At 41.0% G+C, this 19,461-nt stretch overlaps 1 protein-coding gene across 1 annotated transcript in view; it reads left to right on the top strand.

The window, feature by feature from the left end:
• The first annotated feature begins 616 nt into the window (after positions 1-616).
• LOC122562581 (choline transporter-like protein 1) overlaps positions 617-19,461 on the top strand; it is a 75,244-nt gene continuing 56,399 nt past the window's right edge. Inside the window, exon 1 of the mRNA XM_043715544.1 lies at positions 617-760. Within this exon, the coding sequence (XP_043571479.1) occupies positions 737-760 (24 nt within the window). The 5' untranslated portion in view covers positions 617-736. The remainder of the gene's footprint in view (positions 761-19,461) is intronic.

Raw genomic sequence — 19,461 nt, 5'->3', positions numbered from 1 at the left:
TTATCCTTCACCCTATTCTATGCCAAATAACTCTTCCTGAAATACGTTTTTTTTTCTGCAGTTAAATGCATGTTGGAACTGCTACAACAGCATCATGGAGCAACAATAAATAAAAATGCAGCTTTTCTATTTAAACGGGACCACAATTAATTGAAACATAAATGATGAAACATCAAATGATTTATCTTCATGATCATGAATAGACGACTCCAGAACACATCACTGGCCCTGCCTAAATCAAATTTCTGAGTGAAATAGACCAGGGGGTGGATTTGTTTGTAAAGATAGACCGAACACACGATGTTTGTGAATGTACATTGTAACACAATGCAACCAAAGTGTGTGGTGGTTAAACATGAAGTGCATTACAGATCAATTTACTTCAATACTGTACTTGAGTGTGCTTAACTTACAACACAAATTGTAGCTAAAAGCATTAGATTCAATATATATCGAGAATCAAGACTACTGTGGTGAAGTAAGAGAAACAAAGTACTTGGGGAGCCAGAAATACTACAAATGCTCAGCAGGTCTAGCACTAACAATAATTTGAAAATTGACAGTCAGTGCTGGTTATAATGTGACACTAGGGGAGTCAGTGTTGCTTTGACTGTAACACGCTCTCTTTCTCTTCTAGGTTGTGGTAAGGGTGCGGTTGGGTGTCTCGTCTTAACGAGTTGGAGTATCTAGCTACGATTTATTAGATTTGGGATATTGGAATTGACGTTCGTTAGTGATGGGTTGTTGCGGTGGTGAAGGGGTGAGTGTGATACAATGTGATGAAACCCTGTCCAAGACTCGATACTTTGTTTTTGCTTCTTATGACTGGTTGAATAACTTTGTTTCTTTATTCTCATTCTGTCTCTCTCGGTGTGTGATCGACTTTTAAAATCGCATTTGAACTCTTTATTTCTCTAAATCCGCAGTGCAATGAACCTCCCATCCCTCCAAAAAAAAAATCAGTCTGCACAAAATCTCTTTTCAAACAGTTTTCCTTGCACTTGTCAGCCATCTGCATCCGTGAGAGATTTTGTTTTGCAATTGGATTTAATTGCAGAGTGAGATTTAATGGTCTCACTTTACGCTATAATTAACCAGAAGTCTGAGCCCTTCACTTGCAATTTAGCAGATGTTGGTAATTCTATTTGTGTTTTACAGTGAAAGTACTATCTTTGGATGAATTCAGATTAAATCCATTAAAATTGTAACTTGTACAAACTATTGAAAATCAATTGTATCTTTAGCGATATATACTTAATGACTGTCAGATGATTGATGGAGGATGGTTCAGAACAAATATATTTTTCAAGTGAGCGAATGGTTTTGGTGAGAACGGATTTGCATAGGCTGTTTCAGTAAAACAAAGGAGTGTTTCATTTTGTTTTTGTGAGCTAAGGGTGAATGATAGCCATTGTCTTGAAGAAAACGAATTATTGAAAGCAACAAGGCAGTAGGACTCGTTTTTTAACTGTTTAGACACTGAAGTTTTAAGAAACTTTTGTACTAATGTTTATGGGTGCAGGCAATGATTTATGCAGGGCCCATGAACTTTTGAATTATGAGGAGTCTGAAAATTGTGATCATTGGTATGGTTAGCAGTCCCACGAGCATTGTAGTTTACCTTTCCATTTCAGTGTGAGGCTTTTGTATTTGATAGAAAAATGGAAGTGGGTTGTGGAGTGGGTGCTATGATATGTTCTGCACTTGTAGTTTTGTCATTCTGAGAGCTTTGATGCAAATTGCAGGGTCATTTGGAATTTTGATACACAGTTGAACTTATTGGATACTATTTCTGTAAAGGTGGTGACTTCTTCAAATAACAGTGGATCAGATAATGTTTGTCATTCACCAGTCAGGCTTTGAGTACCCTTTTTTTTATTCATTTATGGTCTATGGATATTGTTGCCATTTATTGTCCATAACTAAATGCTGTAGAGGATATGATGTTGAAATGACACAACTGAGTGGATTACAAGTGGATCTGGGTCAGCTACATTGCTGTGGGCCTGCTGTTGCTTATTTGGGCGTGATCAGGTAAAGGTGGCAGATTTGCTTCCTGAGAGGACATTAGTGAAGATGGATTTCCAAGGCAATCGAGTATTGTAATGGCTTTATTTTCTAGATTTGTTCAATTAATTGTATATGCTTTTGCAAACTGGGACTTGAGATAATTGACCTTGGTCTCTAGATTCATTGGCAGCTTTCCATCTTGCAAAACTGATTGTATGTGCATAGGCAGTCAACTCTGTGTGGCTCAGAGCCCTGTTTGGTACATCAGTGTCTGCCGCTGATATTATAGAGGAATGAGATCAGCTTAGGAGGTGAAGGATTCACTATCCTTTGTTTTCTCTGGACCCTCTTCTCGGCCAGTGAGCTGTGCATTTCATTTCAGCTTGCATCTTTCAATAATCTTCCAAACAGTCACCCTCCAGATATCACGACTGTCTGTCATCTTCACTTGCATCTGTGGAGGGAAGGATGCTTAGGAGATTGTGACTCAGTGGCCAGCTCACAGTACAGATGTCTGTCAAATGAACATGGCCAAATCCGTACAGATACTGTTGTTTTAGTGATTAACAAACACTGATAGAATTAGATGCTTCATGACCTCTGAGTTGATGGTCTTGTCCTTCTAAGAATTGCTGAGGATATGTCTGAGGTGCTGTAAATGGAAACAATTCAGAAGTAATGAAGAAGATTGTTGAGGGCAGAGTAGTGGACATGATCTATATGGACTTCAGTAAGGTTCCAAGATTCCTCATGGTAGACTGGTTAGCAAGGCTAGATCACATGGAATACAGGGATAACTAACTATTTGGATAGAGAACAGGCTCAAAAGTAAAAGACAGAGGGTGGTGGTGGAGGGTTGCATATAGACTGGGGGCCTATGTCTAGCAATGTGCCACAAGTATCGGTGCTGGGCCCACTGCTTTTCATCAGAAGACAACACAATTGGAGATGTAATGGACAGTAAAGAAGACTACATCAGAGTACGACAGGATCTTGATCAGATGGGTCAATGGGCTGAGGAGTGGCAGATGGACTTTAATTTAGATAAATGTGAGGTGCTACATTTTGGAAAAACAAATCAGAGCAGGACTTATACAGTTAATGGTAAGGTCCTAAGGAGTGTTGCTGAACAGAGAGACCTTGGAGTGCAGGTTCACAGTTCCCTCAAAGTAGAATCACAGGGAGATAGAATAGTGAAGAAGGCATTTGGTATGCTTTCCCTTATTGGTCCGAGCATTGAGTATAAGAGTTGGGAGGTCATATTGTGACTGTACAGGACATTGGTTAGGCCACATTTGGAATACTGCATGCAATTATTATCTCTCTGCTGTAGGAAGAATATTGTAAAACCTGAAAAGGTTCAGAAAAGATTCACAAGCATGGTGCCTGGGTTGGAGGGTTTGAGCTGTATGGAGAAGCTGAATAAGCAGAGGCTATTTTCCCTGGAGCGTCAGAGGCTGAGGGGTTAACTTATAGACGTTTATAAAATCATGAGGGTCATAAATTGGGTAAATAGACAAGGTCTTTTCCCGGGGGTGATTGAGCCCAGAACTAAAGGACATAGGTTTAGGGTGAGAGGGGAAAGGTAAAAAAGGGACCTAAGGGGCAACCTTTCATGCAGAGGGTGGTGTGTGTATGGAATTAACTGACAGAGGAAAGGTGGAGGCTGGTACAATTGCAACATTTAAAAGGCATCTGGATGGGTATATGAATAGGAAGGGTTTAGAGGGATATGGGTCAAATGCTGGCAAATGGGACTAGGTTAATTTAGGATGTGGTTGGCATGGACGAGTTGGACTGAAGCATCTGTTTCCATACTTACATCTTTTTTGATCTTATGACTCTGTAACTAGTCTCTAGATTACCAGTCCAGTAACATAACCACTATGTTATTGTACTCAGGAAATTATGTATACTGTTTATCCTGGGAGTGGAAGTGTTCTGTTCTTGATGAAATACAGACTAGCAGTAATAAGCAGGAAAACATCATCTTATCCATCATAAATTCCCCACAATGTACACACTATCCAAACCATCTGATACGTTTTGAATAGGTTCTCGATTAGTAGTGCTGGAAAAGCACAGCAGTTCAGACAGCATCCGAGAAGCCGTAAAATCGACGTTTTGGGCAAAAGCCCTTCATCAGGAATACAGGCAGAGAGCCTGAAGGGTGGAAAGAACCTTATTCCTGATGAAGGGTTTTTGCCTGAAATGTCGATCTTACTGCTCCTCGGATGCTGTCTGAACTGTTGTGCTTTTTCAGCACCACTCTAATCCAGAATCTGGTTTCCAGCATGTGCAGTCATTGTTTTTACCTACGTTTTGAATAGGGCAAAGAGGAAAAGTGCACAGTCTTTAAAAAAATTAAGTCATTTTGGAAAGAAAAGATCTAGGAAATTTCTCGCTGACTACAGAAACATCCCACTCCCAACCTGAACCCCAACTCAATTCTCTCCTGCCATTCTTGCCTTCCCCAAAAAATAACTGGTGCTGGAGGATGCTCTTTGATTAATGCTTGATGGTTTGTGCAATTTATAAGCCTATTTAATCCATTGGAAACGAATGAATACCGAGCTATATTTTGAACATCGCCCTGTTCCCTGGATGCTGCCTGACCTGCTGCGCTTTTCCAGCAACACATTTCCAGCCCTGTGCAATTTATAAGCCTATTTAATCCATTGGAAACGAATGAATACCGAGCTATATTTTGAACATCGCCAGCATGTTTGACATTCTGAGCAATGCAGAGAGTTGTTCGAGTTTGGATGAGAGACTTCTTCCTGAATGAGCAGCTGAAACACAGAGCTGCTCTCGATATTGAGTTGTCTCGATAGCTATCAGTTCCAAACTGGCAAGTCCTGTAGCAGAGGACAAGTGAATGCATCACTCAAGGTCTTGTGAAGTTGCTTTGAGTTACAATCTGGAATTTTCATGGATTAGAGAGCAAAGAAGTATGAAATAAATACTTTAAAATGTCAAATCCGAATATTGCTTTTACTGAGTTGATTGTGCTCTGCTGTAGATGTGTGGAATTACTTCCGGGTGGGAAATCCAAAATATGGTTTGGAGTACTTGATTGGATTTTGAAATTTTCTCGTGTGGTTTATGGTCCAGTTGAGGTGCTTCAGTGAGTGTGCAGCATTTTACATACTGTGCTACCTATCCTATTTTGGTGACTTTCTGAAATTGCCTCCATTTGTTTTCTTCTCTTTTGAGATTCTCCATGTTGGTGACTTGCCCCTTCCAGCTATGTGCTGTCAAACTGAAATAACTGCATAGAGGCCAATATCCCATCACCAAGTCACCCTTTATTTACTTGTGCGTAGTACACTGGCTCTGGCCAGCCAGTTTGGTGTGAGTTCCTTGAACTAAATGTCCCTGATCATATTTATCAGCCAAGACTTTCCTGATTGGCCTAGGTTTACAACCTGGGTAGTCAACAAGATCCATCTGGTTCCAATCACTACACAAACCTATATATACATATTTTAACTTAGCAGTGACTAACCTAAACTCTCCAAATAACTTTAAATCTCAATGATATGTTTAGAGGCTTAAGTACAATATAAATAATAGTATTGAGCAGTTGGGCCAAACATTCTTTGTTTGGTTTGCAGGCTGTGGAGTTTGAAGCTGCAGATCAGTGTGATTTGGACAAGCTAAGTGAGTAAATACATGGCAGATGAAGAATAATGTGGATAAATGTGAAATGCAAAAACAGGAAGGCATATTTTTATCTGAATGGTGATTGGATTAGGGAAGTGAAGGTGCAATGAGACCTGGCTGCCCTTGTGTACCAATTACTGAAAGTAAGCGGGCGGGTGCAACAGATGGTGAAGAAGTCAAGTGGTATAATGGTCTTCATAGCGAGAGGAATTGAGTACATGAACAGAATGTCTTGCTGCAGTTGTACAGGGCTGTGGCGATACCATGCCTGAGCATTATAGAGTCAAGGAGTCATTTGGCGAGGTAATAGACCCTTTGGTCCAACTCGCCCAGCATTCCAATCTGACCTAGTCCCATTTGCCAGCATTTGACCCATTTCCTTCTAAACCCTTCCGATTCATATACCCATCCAGCTGCCTTTTAAATGTTTTAATTGTACCCGCCTCCACCCTTTCCTCTGACATTGTGTGCAGTTTTGTTCTCCTTATCTGAGAAAGGATGTTTGGCTGTGGAGGGAGTGCAATAAAGGTTTACCGGATTCCTGGGATAGCCATGATTCTTGTCTTTTCTTTATTAGATACCAAATGAGGATGGTGTTGATTACTCGGGCAGCAAGAGTTTCATCCAAAGAGGGAATTGAAAACTCGGATGTCAATACTAAAATTGATGTGTTGCTTAACCAGATATCGTTGTAGATGCGTAATCATTGGTGTTGATGGGTGAAGAGAATTATTGAGAGTTCAGAAAGAGGCTTTAGTGTTTTAAATGAGCTCAAGTATAAGAGTTCAAACTAAATCTTTCAAAACTGCAGTGTGCCCTCTTGCTCATATAAAGCAATGCCCATGGGAGTTCCCCTTTGTATAGTTTGTCATCATTTTATGAACTTCCCATTTCTGCCTCTTAACAGCTGTCTTTTGAGCTGTAGAACTGAAGCTTCTTTAATTTTGATAGCTTTATAATTGGTCACAGAGTCACAGAGATGTCCAGCTTGGAAACAGACCCTTCGTTCCAACTCATCCATGTTGACCAGATATCCCAAATTAACCTAGTCCCATTCGCCAGCACTTGGCCCATATTCCTCTAAACCCTTCTTATTCATATACCCATCCAGATGTCTTTTTAATGTTGTAATTGTACCAGCCTCCACCACTTCCTTTGGCAGCTCATTCCATACACACGCCACCCTTTGCATGAAAAGGTTGTTCCTTAAGTCCCTTTTAAACTTTTCCCGTCTCACCTCCAGTCTCATTTGTCTTTCCTATTCCCTTAAACTTTTATTTCCACTGCCTGTGGTACCTCACCCACTCTGGCTTAATTTATTAACCACCTTAGAAAGACTTTTATTCATATAACAAAGTGCTTTATGGCACTTGATATAATTTGAAGTGCAATTACAGTTCTATTAAATATTGCACATTATTCAGATTTCAGCACACCTAAACAAAGTAAATTTGGGGTGGAGCTGACTGTGTCACACACATGATATGAATTTATTGGAGGCTTCTGATCTTTGAAATGTGCAATTTTATTCAAACATTCCATTGCTGTGTTTTGTGGTTGACAGTGTAATGTCTAAAATACTCTATGCATCATGCATTATCCTGTGACTGAGACCACACCCATTTTTTAATGTAAACCAGTAAGAGTCATATTTTGATTCTCATGCTACAGCAACTTTAATCAATCTTCAATAAAAAATAGCATTTAATAAATTAGCTTGTGAGCTGCAGCTGACAGAATGTTATTAGGTCATTTCACTGACGTATAAATTGTATCCTTCGTCTCATACTTGGTGATTAGAAAAGTAACCAAAATTAAGTTTGAGTTTTAGAAGCAGTATTCAGTACAGGATTTATGGCTTAACGTTGTGGCTCATACTGAAATATCAAGGCTTTGAGGTTTAGGAATATAAATTATTTTTAGTTAGTGTTAACATGTACTGAGCCTTTTGTTGCTTTTACTTTCCAAGATTACTGTTAGAGCTTGAAGGGATGAGCTGCTTACTTTTTGGTTCCAGTGCAAAGGGTTATCAGGGATCGTGCTTTTAGCTGTCAAGGAGCTACTTATTTATAGTTGAGGGTTTGGCTGTTGAGTACCATAATGTGTCCGTACACTAGTATGCTTTCACACTGCATGTCAGGGAGATGGACAAAAATCCTCTGCATTGCCCAGAAACTTTATTCGAAGGCTGTGACGGACTTGGTTTCCATGTGCAGAGATGTCGAGAGGCAGTGAAAGATGCCATTGCAGAAACTGTGTACTGACATGAAGAGATTTATACACCTAACTCGCCATTTTGCTTTTTCTTTCAGGGTGAGGGATGGTGCCATAGTTGTCATGTCACTGGGCTCCTAATCCAGAGGCCTAGACTAGTGCTCTAGGGTCAGAGGTTCAAGTCCCACCATGACAGCTGGTGAAGTTTAAATTGAAATATCGATAGAAAAAAAAGAATCGAACCATAAACTGGAATTCAAATGCTAGTTTCAGTAATGGTCACCCTAAAACGGACATGAGGTGTTGGAAAAATCCATCTTGCACATCAGTGTCCTTTAGAGAAGGAAACCTGTTGTCTTTATCGAGTCTAACCTACCTATCACTCCAGAGTGTGGTTAACACAAGGGGAGTTCAAGATGAGCAGCAAATGCTGGCCTTGTCAATTGTGTCCATATTCCATCAACAAACGTGAAAAAACTGGTGAGCAGTGTAGGTTGAAAATGAGAAGTAACCCAGTACAGAAAAGCAGGAAGCCAACTGACTTTCTTCACCCACACCTGCATCAGGTCAAACTTTTTAAACACATTTGAGTTAAGAGGGAAGAAAAGGATTTTCCTTAATATAGCTTTTGCTTGAGGAACGTAGCTTATTTTTTTTTTTGCAGTACACACGCACACTGGTCCAGCTCCCTCAAAAACCAGCTCTCAGAGTGAGCAGAACCTTTGACACTCTTGTTTATTTTATTTCCCTTTTTTAATTTATTTTTTTAAAACCCCCACACTACCGCCCAACCGCGGTAGTGCTTATTTTTTTACCTAGCACCCATGTGTGTGTGCAGGTGTGAGACACAGTGAAAGACACAAGGTGCAAGAATCTTTATTCAGTTTCCACCACCAGGAAGAAAGGAAACACCCGAGTGGCCAGTGACAAGCGATGCCCTTCACATCAAAGGGCAATGCTGTGTGATCAAACAGTGAAGGGGAGGGCGGGGATTAAATCAAAATAGAGTTGGGGAGGGAAATAATGCACTCCACTCTCTATGACGCCCACCTCTCCCTGAAAAACTCCAGGGTGTCGGTGGATACCGCGTGCTCCTTTTCCAGAGACACCCGGGCTGTGACGTAACCGCGGAAGTGGGGCAGGCAGTCGGCCCTAACGACCCCCTCCATGGCCCGCCGGCTGGACCTGTTTATGGCCAGGCCCAGGAGCAGACCCACGAGGAGGTCTTCAGACCTGCCGTCCCTTCTCCGTACCAGGTGCCCAAATATCAGGAGCGTGGGACTGAAGTGTAACCAAAAGCAAAGGAGAAGGTTAGGAACGTAGCTTATTCACAGTACAACTCGATCTACTGTGCAATTTGGAGGAGTTTGAGTATGTAGTCCTTGAACGAATTTCAAATAAATTGACCATTCACAGATCCTTTTTATCAGTGATGTGGGTGTGTGGTGGGATTGGAAGAATTTGCTCAGTACACAAGGCAATAAAAGTAGCATTTCTCATTGATAAGGCCAATAGAAAGGTATGATGTGTGCTTCCAACTAAACCTGTTGGACTATAACCTGGTGTTGTGTGATTTTTAACTGGGGCAGGCAGTCGGCCCTAACGACCCCCTCCATGGCCCGCCGGCTGGACCTGTTTATGGCCAGGCCCAGGAGCAGGCCCACGAGGAGGTCTTCAGACCTGCCCTCCCTTCTCCGTACCAGGTGCCCAAATATCAGGAGCGTGGGACTGAAGTGCAACCAAAAGCAAAGGAGAAGGTTAGGAACGTAGCTTATTCACAGTACAACTTGATCTACTGTGCAATTTGGAGGAGTTTGAGTATGTAGTCCTTGAACGAATTTCAAATAAATTGACCATTCACAGATCCTTTTTAATCAGTGATGTGGGTGTGTGGTGGGATTGGAAGAGTTTGCTCAGTACACAAGGCAATAAAAGTAGCATTTCTCATTGATAAGGCCAATAGAAAGGTAAGATGTGTGCTTCCAATTAAACCTGTTGGACTATAACCTGGTGTTGTGTGATTTTTAACTTAATAGAAAGGTACTGGGACATTGTGTGTTCCTGAATAGAAGTTTGGATGTAATGGTAGAATGCTACATGCAGTTTTGTGCCCTGCACTACAGGAAGGGACAGATTAAATAGGACACAGTCTGTTACATAGTAATATAAAGAGATTTTGAAAAAAAAAGCTTTCTTTTTATAAGAATTGAAGGAAGTTTTTCATAATTTGAGGACTGAATGTTATGAAGGTGTAGGCAGAGTGGATGCAGATAGATTGTCTTCAATATTTGAGGGTGTGGAATAAAGGACCGTAGCAAACAAAAGGGTAATACTTATTATGCATGAAAGTTCTTTTTATGTACTCTGTGGAAGTTTCAATGATGTCAGAGAGCACTAGGAATGGGATGGGTAGAATTATGGTTTGCCAAGTATTAAGAGCAGCACTTCCTTTTTGTAAAGGTTTTAGAATAGACAGAGAAAACCCGTTTCCGAACCCTCTGTTGTGAGGCTGTAGCTGTTACTGAAGTTAGTGATTGAAGCAGAGATCATTATTCACTTAACAATAGATTAGGTAGATTAAAAAGAGGAATTAGGGCTATGAGAATAGTTTGGGAACATGGGTTTCGGATTACTGTTCATTGTGGAGAACTTATAGTCAAAAAGGTTTGGCAAGGCAATCTGTTTTGTTTTGCAATTTGCTTCAATTGTATAGACAGTATGCAGTAAAACTTTAAAAAATGTCAAGATTGGAAAGAGTTAGTATTCACATACAGTATTTGCATCTTTAAAACTGGGAGATCAAGTTACCAAAGTTTTTAAAACCAGCACTGGGTGTAGGGAAGTTGCGTGTGATGGGGAGAAGCATCACCATGGCAACAACAGTAAAGATTCTGTCAGTCTGGGAAAGATTAGTATGTTTCCTAAATTAAACTAGCAACACGACATTGAGTAGACCACCAATTTAATCAAAGTAAAGTCGCTTTTTTTGTTTGAGTGACACATTTAAACAGGAACTAAATCATAAAACAGAGCTGAAAAATAATAAATAACAGTATACTGAATATCCAGTTAACTCTCAAGTCCCTGTGGCTCTTAGTGGGCTGTGGAGGCCCTTGGGTAAACTGAAAGTTACCATGCGCTGTTTCTGTTGTTGTTCTTTCATGGGATATGGGCATTGCTAGCAAGGCCAGCATTTGTTGCCTATCCATAATTTTCCTTGAACTAAATGGCTTGCTAAGTAATTTTAGAGGACAGTTAAAAGTCAACTATATTGCTACAGGTGTGGTGTCACTGCCATTCCATCATGGTCTGTTGAGTTTGGACTGAAAACAGAAAATGCTGGAAATTACAGGTAGCATCCCATGGAGAGACAGCAAGTTAACGTTTTGAGTCCAGATGACTCCTCATCAGAGCTGATGTGACTTCGCTCCTTCAATGAGTTTGATTTGGGTTACTGACATTTGGGGGTTAGTGCTCCAGAATCACGCTTTTTGGAATCTATAAATTTCTTCACAAAGCCTTGCCCCATTGTTTATTCATCATCAGTTAACACTTGATGGGATAGAAATGCACTTTGTAGCTTCTTCAAAGAGTATCTTTTCAGTCATTACTGGTGAAAAGGCTAACAGCCTCCATTGGGTTATCCACATTGTAATAGCTTTTAAACAAAAGCCTGAATTGGGTCTTTTCATCAAAATCATGGCTGATCTGATAATGCTCATCTCCACATTCGTGCCTTTTCTCCAAAACATTTAGTTCCCTTCTTGTTTAAAACTCTATCTATAATCAGCCTTGAATATACTCAAAAATCCAGCTCCGAGAGCTGTCTCTGGTAAAGAATACCACCAATTTGCAGTCTTCCTGAGAGAAAAATATTCCGCCTCATCTCTGTATTAAATGTGTGACTTCTTATTCTGAAAAAATAACCTTTCTGCATCTACCATGTAAAGTCCCTTAGGAATCTCGTATGTTTCATTTCCATGATTGAATGCTGTATGAAATGTACTGCAAGTAATGAAAATACCCAATGAAGATAACAAAGCACATAAGAGTCATAGCCATAGAGTAATACAGCATGGAAACAGACAGTTTGGTCCAATCGGGGCTCATATCCTTCCAAATATTTTCTATTCATGAACTTATCCAATTATCTTTTAAATATTGTAATTGTACCTGCATCCACCACTTTTTTCTGGCAGTTTATTCCACAAACTAACCATTCTCTGTGGAAAAGTTGCCCCTCCTGTCCTTTTTGAAATCTTTCTCCTTTCACCTTACAAATATGCCTCCTCGTTTTGAACTCCCCCACTTCAGGGAAAAGCCCCTTGCCTTTCACCTTACCTATGCTCCTCATGATTTTATAAACCTCGATAAGGTTGCCCCTAAATTGATTTTGGGAAAGAATGAAGGCCAAAGGATTAACTTGGACATTGCTAATTCCTTCATTTCTCAATGTCCAACAATGCTGTTAGGAGCTGGGATGGTTAATTCCCATGTTTTTGTGTTGAAAACAGTAATCTGATACCTGCTAAGTCAAAATGAGTGGTACAGACAAAAAAAAAGCCCTGCAAGTAGCTGGGTTTCAATGAAAGTATACATATATAATGAAAACCTTTAATGGGAAATTCAGAATTAGGAAATCCCTAGGTGAGATTTCTTAGTTCTCAGTGAATCTGCTGTAGGATAAGTGCATACATACATCACTTACTTGCATTTTTCATTTATAAAATCTGTGTCAAGTCAAATTGACTTCTAGATTTTGAGGCAGTGTAAATGGATTGCTCCAGATATTATGCAGGATCAAAGGTGTTTTGTTTTTGGGAAAGGGTACCCTTACCCTTTTTGTTTTATTGATGGAGACAGAAAGTACTAAAGGGAAATCATGTTTAGGATACTGTCCAGCTGTACTGTAGGAAGCTTGTGAAAGGCACTTAACAGTTAGCCAGAGTAACTCATCAACATGGAGATGGTGAGAACTGCTGATGCTGGAGAGTGAGTGGATAAACAGTTGAGCTGGATAAAGCACAGTAGGTCAAGCAGTATTAGAGGTGAATGGGAATCAGTGTTTCGGGTCAGAAATTTTCATCAGGACTGGGGGACAGGAAGGGGCTGTGAAGAAATGGAGGGGGTTCGGGCTGGGGAAAAGGTAGTTGGGATAGTGATGTAGGTAGGAGGTGGCTGTGATTGGTCAGTGGGAAGGGTGGATCAGTTGTGTGGGAAGGAAGATGAACAGGTTGGGTCAGGTTAAGGGAGTATGGTGGAGAGGGAGGGCTGGGCCTAGGATGTGGTAGGGGGCTTGTGGGGATATTTGGAAGCTGATGAATTCTATGTTAAGGCCAAATGGTTGTAACCTCCCGAGGCGGAAGATAAGGTATTCTTCCTCCAGTTTGTGTGTAGACTTGTATTGATGGTGGAGGTGGACTAGGATGGATATGTGGTTGGGGGAGTGGGAGGTGGTGTTGAAATGGAAGGCAACCAGAAGGCAAGGATAGAGTCCCCCCAGTCCTCTCACACCACTAATCTCCAAGTCCAAAGCATCATCCTCCGCCACTTCCGCCATCTGCAGTCTGACCCCACCACTACAATGATATTTCTCTCCTCAACCCGACCTGCTTTTCATGGGGATTGTTCCCTCGATAGTCCACACTCCCCAACAACCCCTTCTCCACACCTGGAATCTTCCCCTGCAGCCACAGAAGGTGCAAAATCCTCCACACATCATCCCTCGCTTTGGTCCAAGGCCCCAAAGAATCATTCCAAGTCTGGCAGAGGTTCACTTGCATTGCCTCAAACCTGATTTATTGTATCTGTTACTCCCGATGTGATCTCCTCTACTTCAGAGAGACCAAGCTCAAACTCAAGAACCAGTTCATGGAACATCTATGGTCCATATGCTCCAGTCAACCTCATCTTCTGGTTCCCAGCCAATTCAACTCCCCCAACGACATGTCCATCCTGGGCCACCTCTACCTTCATCAGAAGGCGATGTGCAAACTGGAGGAAGAACCCCTTATCTTCTGCCTCGGGAGCTTACAACCATACAGCATTAACATAGAATTCCCCAGCCCCCCCTCTCGACCCCACTCCCTTAACCTGACCCTACCTGTTCCTCTTCTTTCCCACCTACCTGCTCCAGTCTTCTCACTGACCAGTCACAGCCACCTCCTACCTGCATCCACCTATCGCCATCCCACCTACTTTTTCCCCCAGCTCCGCCGCCCTATTTATTTCACTGTCTCCTATCCCTCCCCCAGCCCTGGTGAAAGGTTCCGACCTGAAATGTCGACTCCCCTTCCCCCTCTGATGCTGCTTGACCTGCTGTGCATTTCCTGGCTCATCAATATAACAGGGATAAGGGTTATTTTTGTGAATTTGCTGAAGTCCAGTAGACAAGCTGCTTAACCCTACCCCTGTGGATGTTTTAAAATGTATCGCTTTTTAAATTTTATTTCAAGAGGCTGAGTAAAAATCGGAAATGTTTGAAACACCATTGAGAGTTTGAGAGAACTTTCAGAGCACTACAGAAAGGTTTTAAAACCTTTCAGTATATTTCAAAGTTGGCTTTATAGTCAAAGCTAGTGTATAAAGTTACTGATTGTTAACTATTCAGGTTTGTTCTGTAAGATTATGAATGTCATTAATGGTGGAAGCCTGTGTTGTGGTGATGCATATCAATAAACTCCCATCTGAACTGTCTTGCTGCTCATAATTCCTATCAACTGGGCAGCAGTAAGTCTGTTGTTGTAACTAAGCTCAGCTCCCTTCAGAGGATAATCTAATGACATTTAATCACCTCATATAGTAAGCTTGGAGAAATCTTGCTCAGTAATGAGAACTACAAGTATGACAACATGTTTACTGCACCTTTTTAAGTAACCAGGTGAAGCACAGCGACGGTTTAGATACTTATCAAAGTTGAATTTCTTTGTAACTGCTGTCTTGAAAATTTTATTCACATGATGTGGGCTTCCCTGGTTGGGCCAGCATTTATCACTTAATCCTAATTTTCTTTGACAAGGTGATAGAACGAATATATGAACCAGGAATAGGCTATTCAGTCCCGCCGGCCCACTCTCCCATTTAAACGGTCATGGCTGATCTCATCTCAGCCTCAACTCCACTTTCCTGCTTGTTTCCATAACCCTTCAAGCCCATTACTAATTAAAAATATGTCTATCTGCTCCTTTAAAAGTACTCAATGTCCCATATCCACCACACTTTGGGGTAATGAACTCTACAGATTCATGAGTTTTGGAAGAAGTGATTTTTCCTCATCTCTGTTTTAAATCTGCAACCCCTTATCCTAAAACTATGACCTCTTATTCTAGACTGCTCCACATGAGGAAACATCCTCTCTGTGTCTACTTTAGCATTGGATATACCTCAATTAGATATTCTCTAATTCTTTTAAATTTCAAAGAGTATAGACTACTCAATATCTCTTCATAAGAGAAACCCTCATCTAAAGAATTAATCCAGCGAACTGCCTCTGAATTGCCTCGTACTCAATTCAGGGAACCAAAACTCTACATAATACTGGAGGTGTGATTGCACTAATGTCTTGTACAGTTGCAGCAATACTTCCCTAATTTGATGCTCTATTCCTTTCGCAATAAATGCCAAAAATCCCTATTGCCTGCAGTACCTGCATACTAGTTTTCTGTGATTCATGCATGAGGACATCCAGATGCTTCTGCACCAAAGCGCTCTGAAGTTTCTCTCCACTTAAATAAGTTATGTTTCTATTCCATATGAACAAAATATGTTGCCTCACATTTAGGAGATAGTGAGGACTGCAGTTACTTGAAGGGTCCGAGTTGATAAACTGCGGCGCTGGAAAAAGCATAGTAGGTCAGGCAGCATCCGAGGAGTAGGAGAGTCGACATTTTGGGCAGAACCTATCGTCGAGGCTGATGAAGGTTCCTGACCGAAATGTTGTCTCTCCTGCTCCGCGGATACTGCCTGACCTGCTGTGCTTTTTCCAACTTCAGATTTATCTATGTTAAACTCTATTTGCCAAATTTTGGTCCATTCATTTAAATTTTTTTTCTTCTTTATTGTAACTTACTTTTCCACCTATGTTTTCGTTGTTTGCAAATTTGGCTACTTGCTATGGCAGACAGGTAGATAAAGTGAATAAGGCATATGGGATACTTGCGTTTGTTAGGTGAGGCATTGAATACAAGTTTAGGGGCATCATGATGGATCTGTAAAAAACGTTAGGCCACATCTAGAGTACAATGTGCAGTTCTGCTTGTCACAATATAGGAAGATTTCACTAGAGAGGGTGCAGAGGAGATTCACCAGGATATTGGCTGCGCTTGATTATGAAGAGAGACTAGGTAGTCTGGTATTGCTTTTTTTTTAGAGCAGTGGACTGGGAACCTGTTTTTGTTTAAAAAAAATTATAAGGACCATTGAAGGGTACATAAGAAGAAACTCTTCCCTTTTGAGGGATCAGTAACTAATGGGCATAAAGTGTTGGGGGTTAGAGAAGACTTAAGGAAGGACATTTCACCCAGAGGGTGGTAGGTTACTGGAACTCACTGTCTGAAAGGTTGTAGAGATAGGAACCATTTGCAATGCTTCAGAAATATATAAATGATCACTTCAAGTGCAATGCGTCACAAGACTATGAGCCAAATGCTGGAAAGTAGAATTAGAATAGATGCTTGATGACCAGTTTGGGTATGATGGGCCAAAGAGCATTTTTCCATGCTGTAAAGCTCTATGGTTCTGTGATTCCAATTGAAAAGATCCTTATTTGAAGATGCCTAAAAACTGAGTCAAATGGTCACTTGATAGACATTAATTATTTGTTGGTAAATATAACGACACGTATACTACTATTCATGACCATCAGATATTTCAATGCACTTCCCAGCCACCAAAATATTGCTGAAGTTTAGACACTGTTGTGTGAAACATAGCAGCCAATTTGCACAAAGGAAACTCTCACAAGTAACAATGTGATAACTACCGGATAGCCTGTTTTTGTGATGTTAATGGAAAGATTATTATTGGAGATTTCTATCCTGCCCTTTGAAATAGCGCAATGGTATCTTTCAAGTCCACTTCAGAGAAGAGACAGGTTTACCATAACATTGAAAGGATGGTAGTGCAGCACTCCCTTAGTAAAGCCATCTTGGAGCCAGAGGAACATATGGCTGTTCTGCCATATAAGGGACAGACGACTGAAGGTTGTTTAACCGAGGGTGAACACTACTTGGGCAAAGGGCAATATTGAGAAGAAGGGGCCTTTATGGTTACCTCAGCTGTGTGGGAATTGACAATGTGCTGTTGGTGTCACTTTGCATTATAAGCCAGCTGTCCAGCCAACTGAGCTAAGTGATCCCATCTCCCTCCAGCATTTGAGAGTCAGCCTTGATTTTGATGGTCATTTGTCAGAATGTAACTTGAACCTTATGACTTGAAGTGAGTATAATACTAATACAGCTTAAATTGATGATGCATTTCTTTAGTTCCTACCTTATTTGAAAAGTGGTTTTCTGCCTGGAAGCATTGTATTGTAATTTATACTCCGAGTGACTTGTTTACAGGATCTTCAATTTGTCAGATGCTGATTTACTTCAAAATAGTAACAGCAGTCTTGGGTCTTCAATCACTTGAGTGAAGTATCAAAGAATGGAAGAAGGGAAAAATGATTGGGGAAAAAAAAAGTATCCTATTTCTTCTGATTAATCCCTAACCTGGCAACCTTAGGAAGCTATAGCAAAGATGATAACTTGCTGCACAGCCCAAGTTCCCAATAGATTTTCTATACTCTTCACCCTTTACGTTTCCTGACTTACCTCCAACCACTAATTACATTATCTTGGTCTTTAGTTCTCCTCATTCCAATGTGCTCTGCCATAGTGAGTACCTTATAGATGCAAACTCCTGATTATATTTAGCTCATGCTTTAACACTCATTGTCAGCATTTAGCTTAACATAGGAACAGGAGTAGGCCATTCAGCCCATTCAACATGCCCTACTAAGGCTGATCATCTTCCTGAATCCACTTTTCTCCACTATCTCCATATCCCTTAATATCATTAGTTGCCAGAAATCTATCAATTTTAGTCTTGAACCTGCTCAATGATTGAGCTTCCATGGCCCTCTGGGGTAGAGATTGGCAAAGGTTCACCACCCTCTCAGTGAAGAAAATCTTTCTCATCTCAGTTTTAAATGGTTTATATTGTGAGATAATGAACCTTGGTTCTTGACTCATTCCGTGTGGGAAACCTCTCATTTATCTGGATCAGTGGTGCTGGAAGAGCACAGCAATTCAGGCAGCATCCGAGGACAGGCAAAATCAACGTTTCGGGCAAAAGCCCTTTACCTCGTTTTTACCTCGTTTTTACCTTTTTACCTCGTGATTTTAACCTCTCATTTATACCCTGTGTAAGAATTTTGTAATTTGCAATGAGTTCAGTCCTCATTGTTTAAAACTCTAGGGAACACAGACCCTTTCTAACTCCTCAGAAAATATGAGAGCACATGAATAAACTAATTATCAAGATTCTTCAGAACAAAGTTCTTGTCTTTGCTGCACAACAAGTTTGAACTGGAATATGCAACATGTTGACACCCTATATTGACTAGGAGCATGTTGATTTATTCCACTGGCTCCACGGTGGTGCTGTCTTTGGAAATAGGTGGCGGAACGTAGCACTTAATGGTTCAGCTCAGCAACAACTGGTGCAACATTGCAGCTTGTAGCTAATACCAGTTAAGTTCATGAAGTACTTCTACCTCTGAGTCAGGGCATGTGGGTTTAAGTTTCACGTCAGAGCCACCTAGGTTGGAACTCCACTGTAGGACTGACAGCTGCTCTGTTCCTCAAAGAACAAATGAGTTGGCCCCTTGCCATTTCTCTGGGTTCAAGAGACTGTACCATAGAATCTTTGATCAGGGAGTTCTTGTGTTTTGGCTGACATGCTAAAAAGAGAGACTAATTGTCCATTTATAATTTGTGTGGTCTTACTGTGTACATGGAATGACTTACAAGCAGTGGCTGCTATTGGGATGTAATTGATTTAGAGGGATTACATAGAATTAATGACCCTGCACTGGTTATGTATAAGCATCCTTGTATCCTTGTTCATTTCAACCTGTCAGCATAAGTTTGTTCCCTCTCATTGTATTTACCGAACCTACTTTTACATAGAGTCATAGAGATGTACAGCATGGAAACAGACCCTTCGGTCCAACCCGTCCATGCCGACCAGATATCCCAACCCAATCTAGTCCCACCTGCCAGCACCCGGCCCATATCCCTCCAAACCCTTCCTATTCATATACCCATCCAAATGCCTCTTAAATGTTGCAATTGTACCTGCCTCCACCACATCCTCTGGCAGCTCATTCCATACACGTACCACCCTCTGTGTGAAAATGTTGCCCCTTAGGTCTCTTTTGTATCTTTCCCCTCTCACCCTAAACCTATACCCTCTAGTTCTGGACTCTCCGACCCCAGGAAAAAGACTTTGTCTATTTATCCTATCCATGCCCCTCATAATTTTGTAAACCTATACACCTACGCATTATCTGTGTTTGTTTCAGATTTC

The sequence above is a fragment of the Chiloscyllium plagiosum genome, chromosome 2 (genome assembly GCF_004010195.1).
Source record: "Chiloscyllium plagiosum isolate BGI_BamShark_2017 chromosome 2, ASM401019v2, whole genome shotgun sequence".
In the NCBI taxonomy this organism is placed as follows: Eukaryota; Metazoa; Chordata; class Chondrichthyes; order Orectolobiformes; family Hemiscylliidae; genus Chiloscyllium; species Chiloscyllium plagiosum.
Note: the sequence above shows the minus strand (reverse complement) of the source record. Positions and strands in the feature narration are given on the sequence as shown.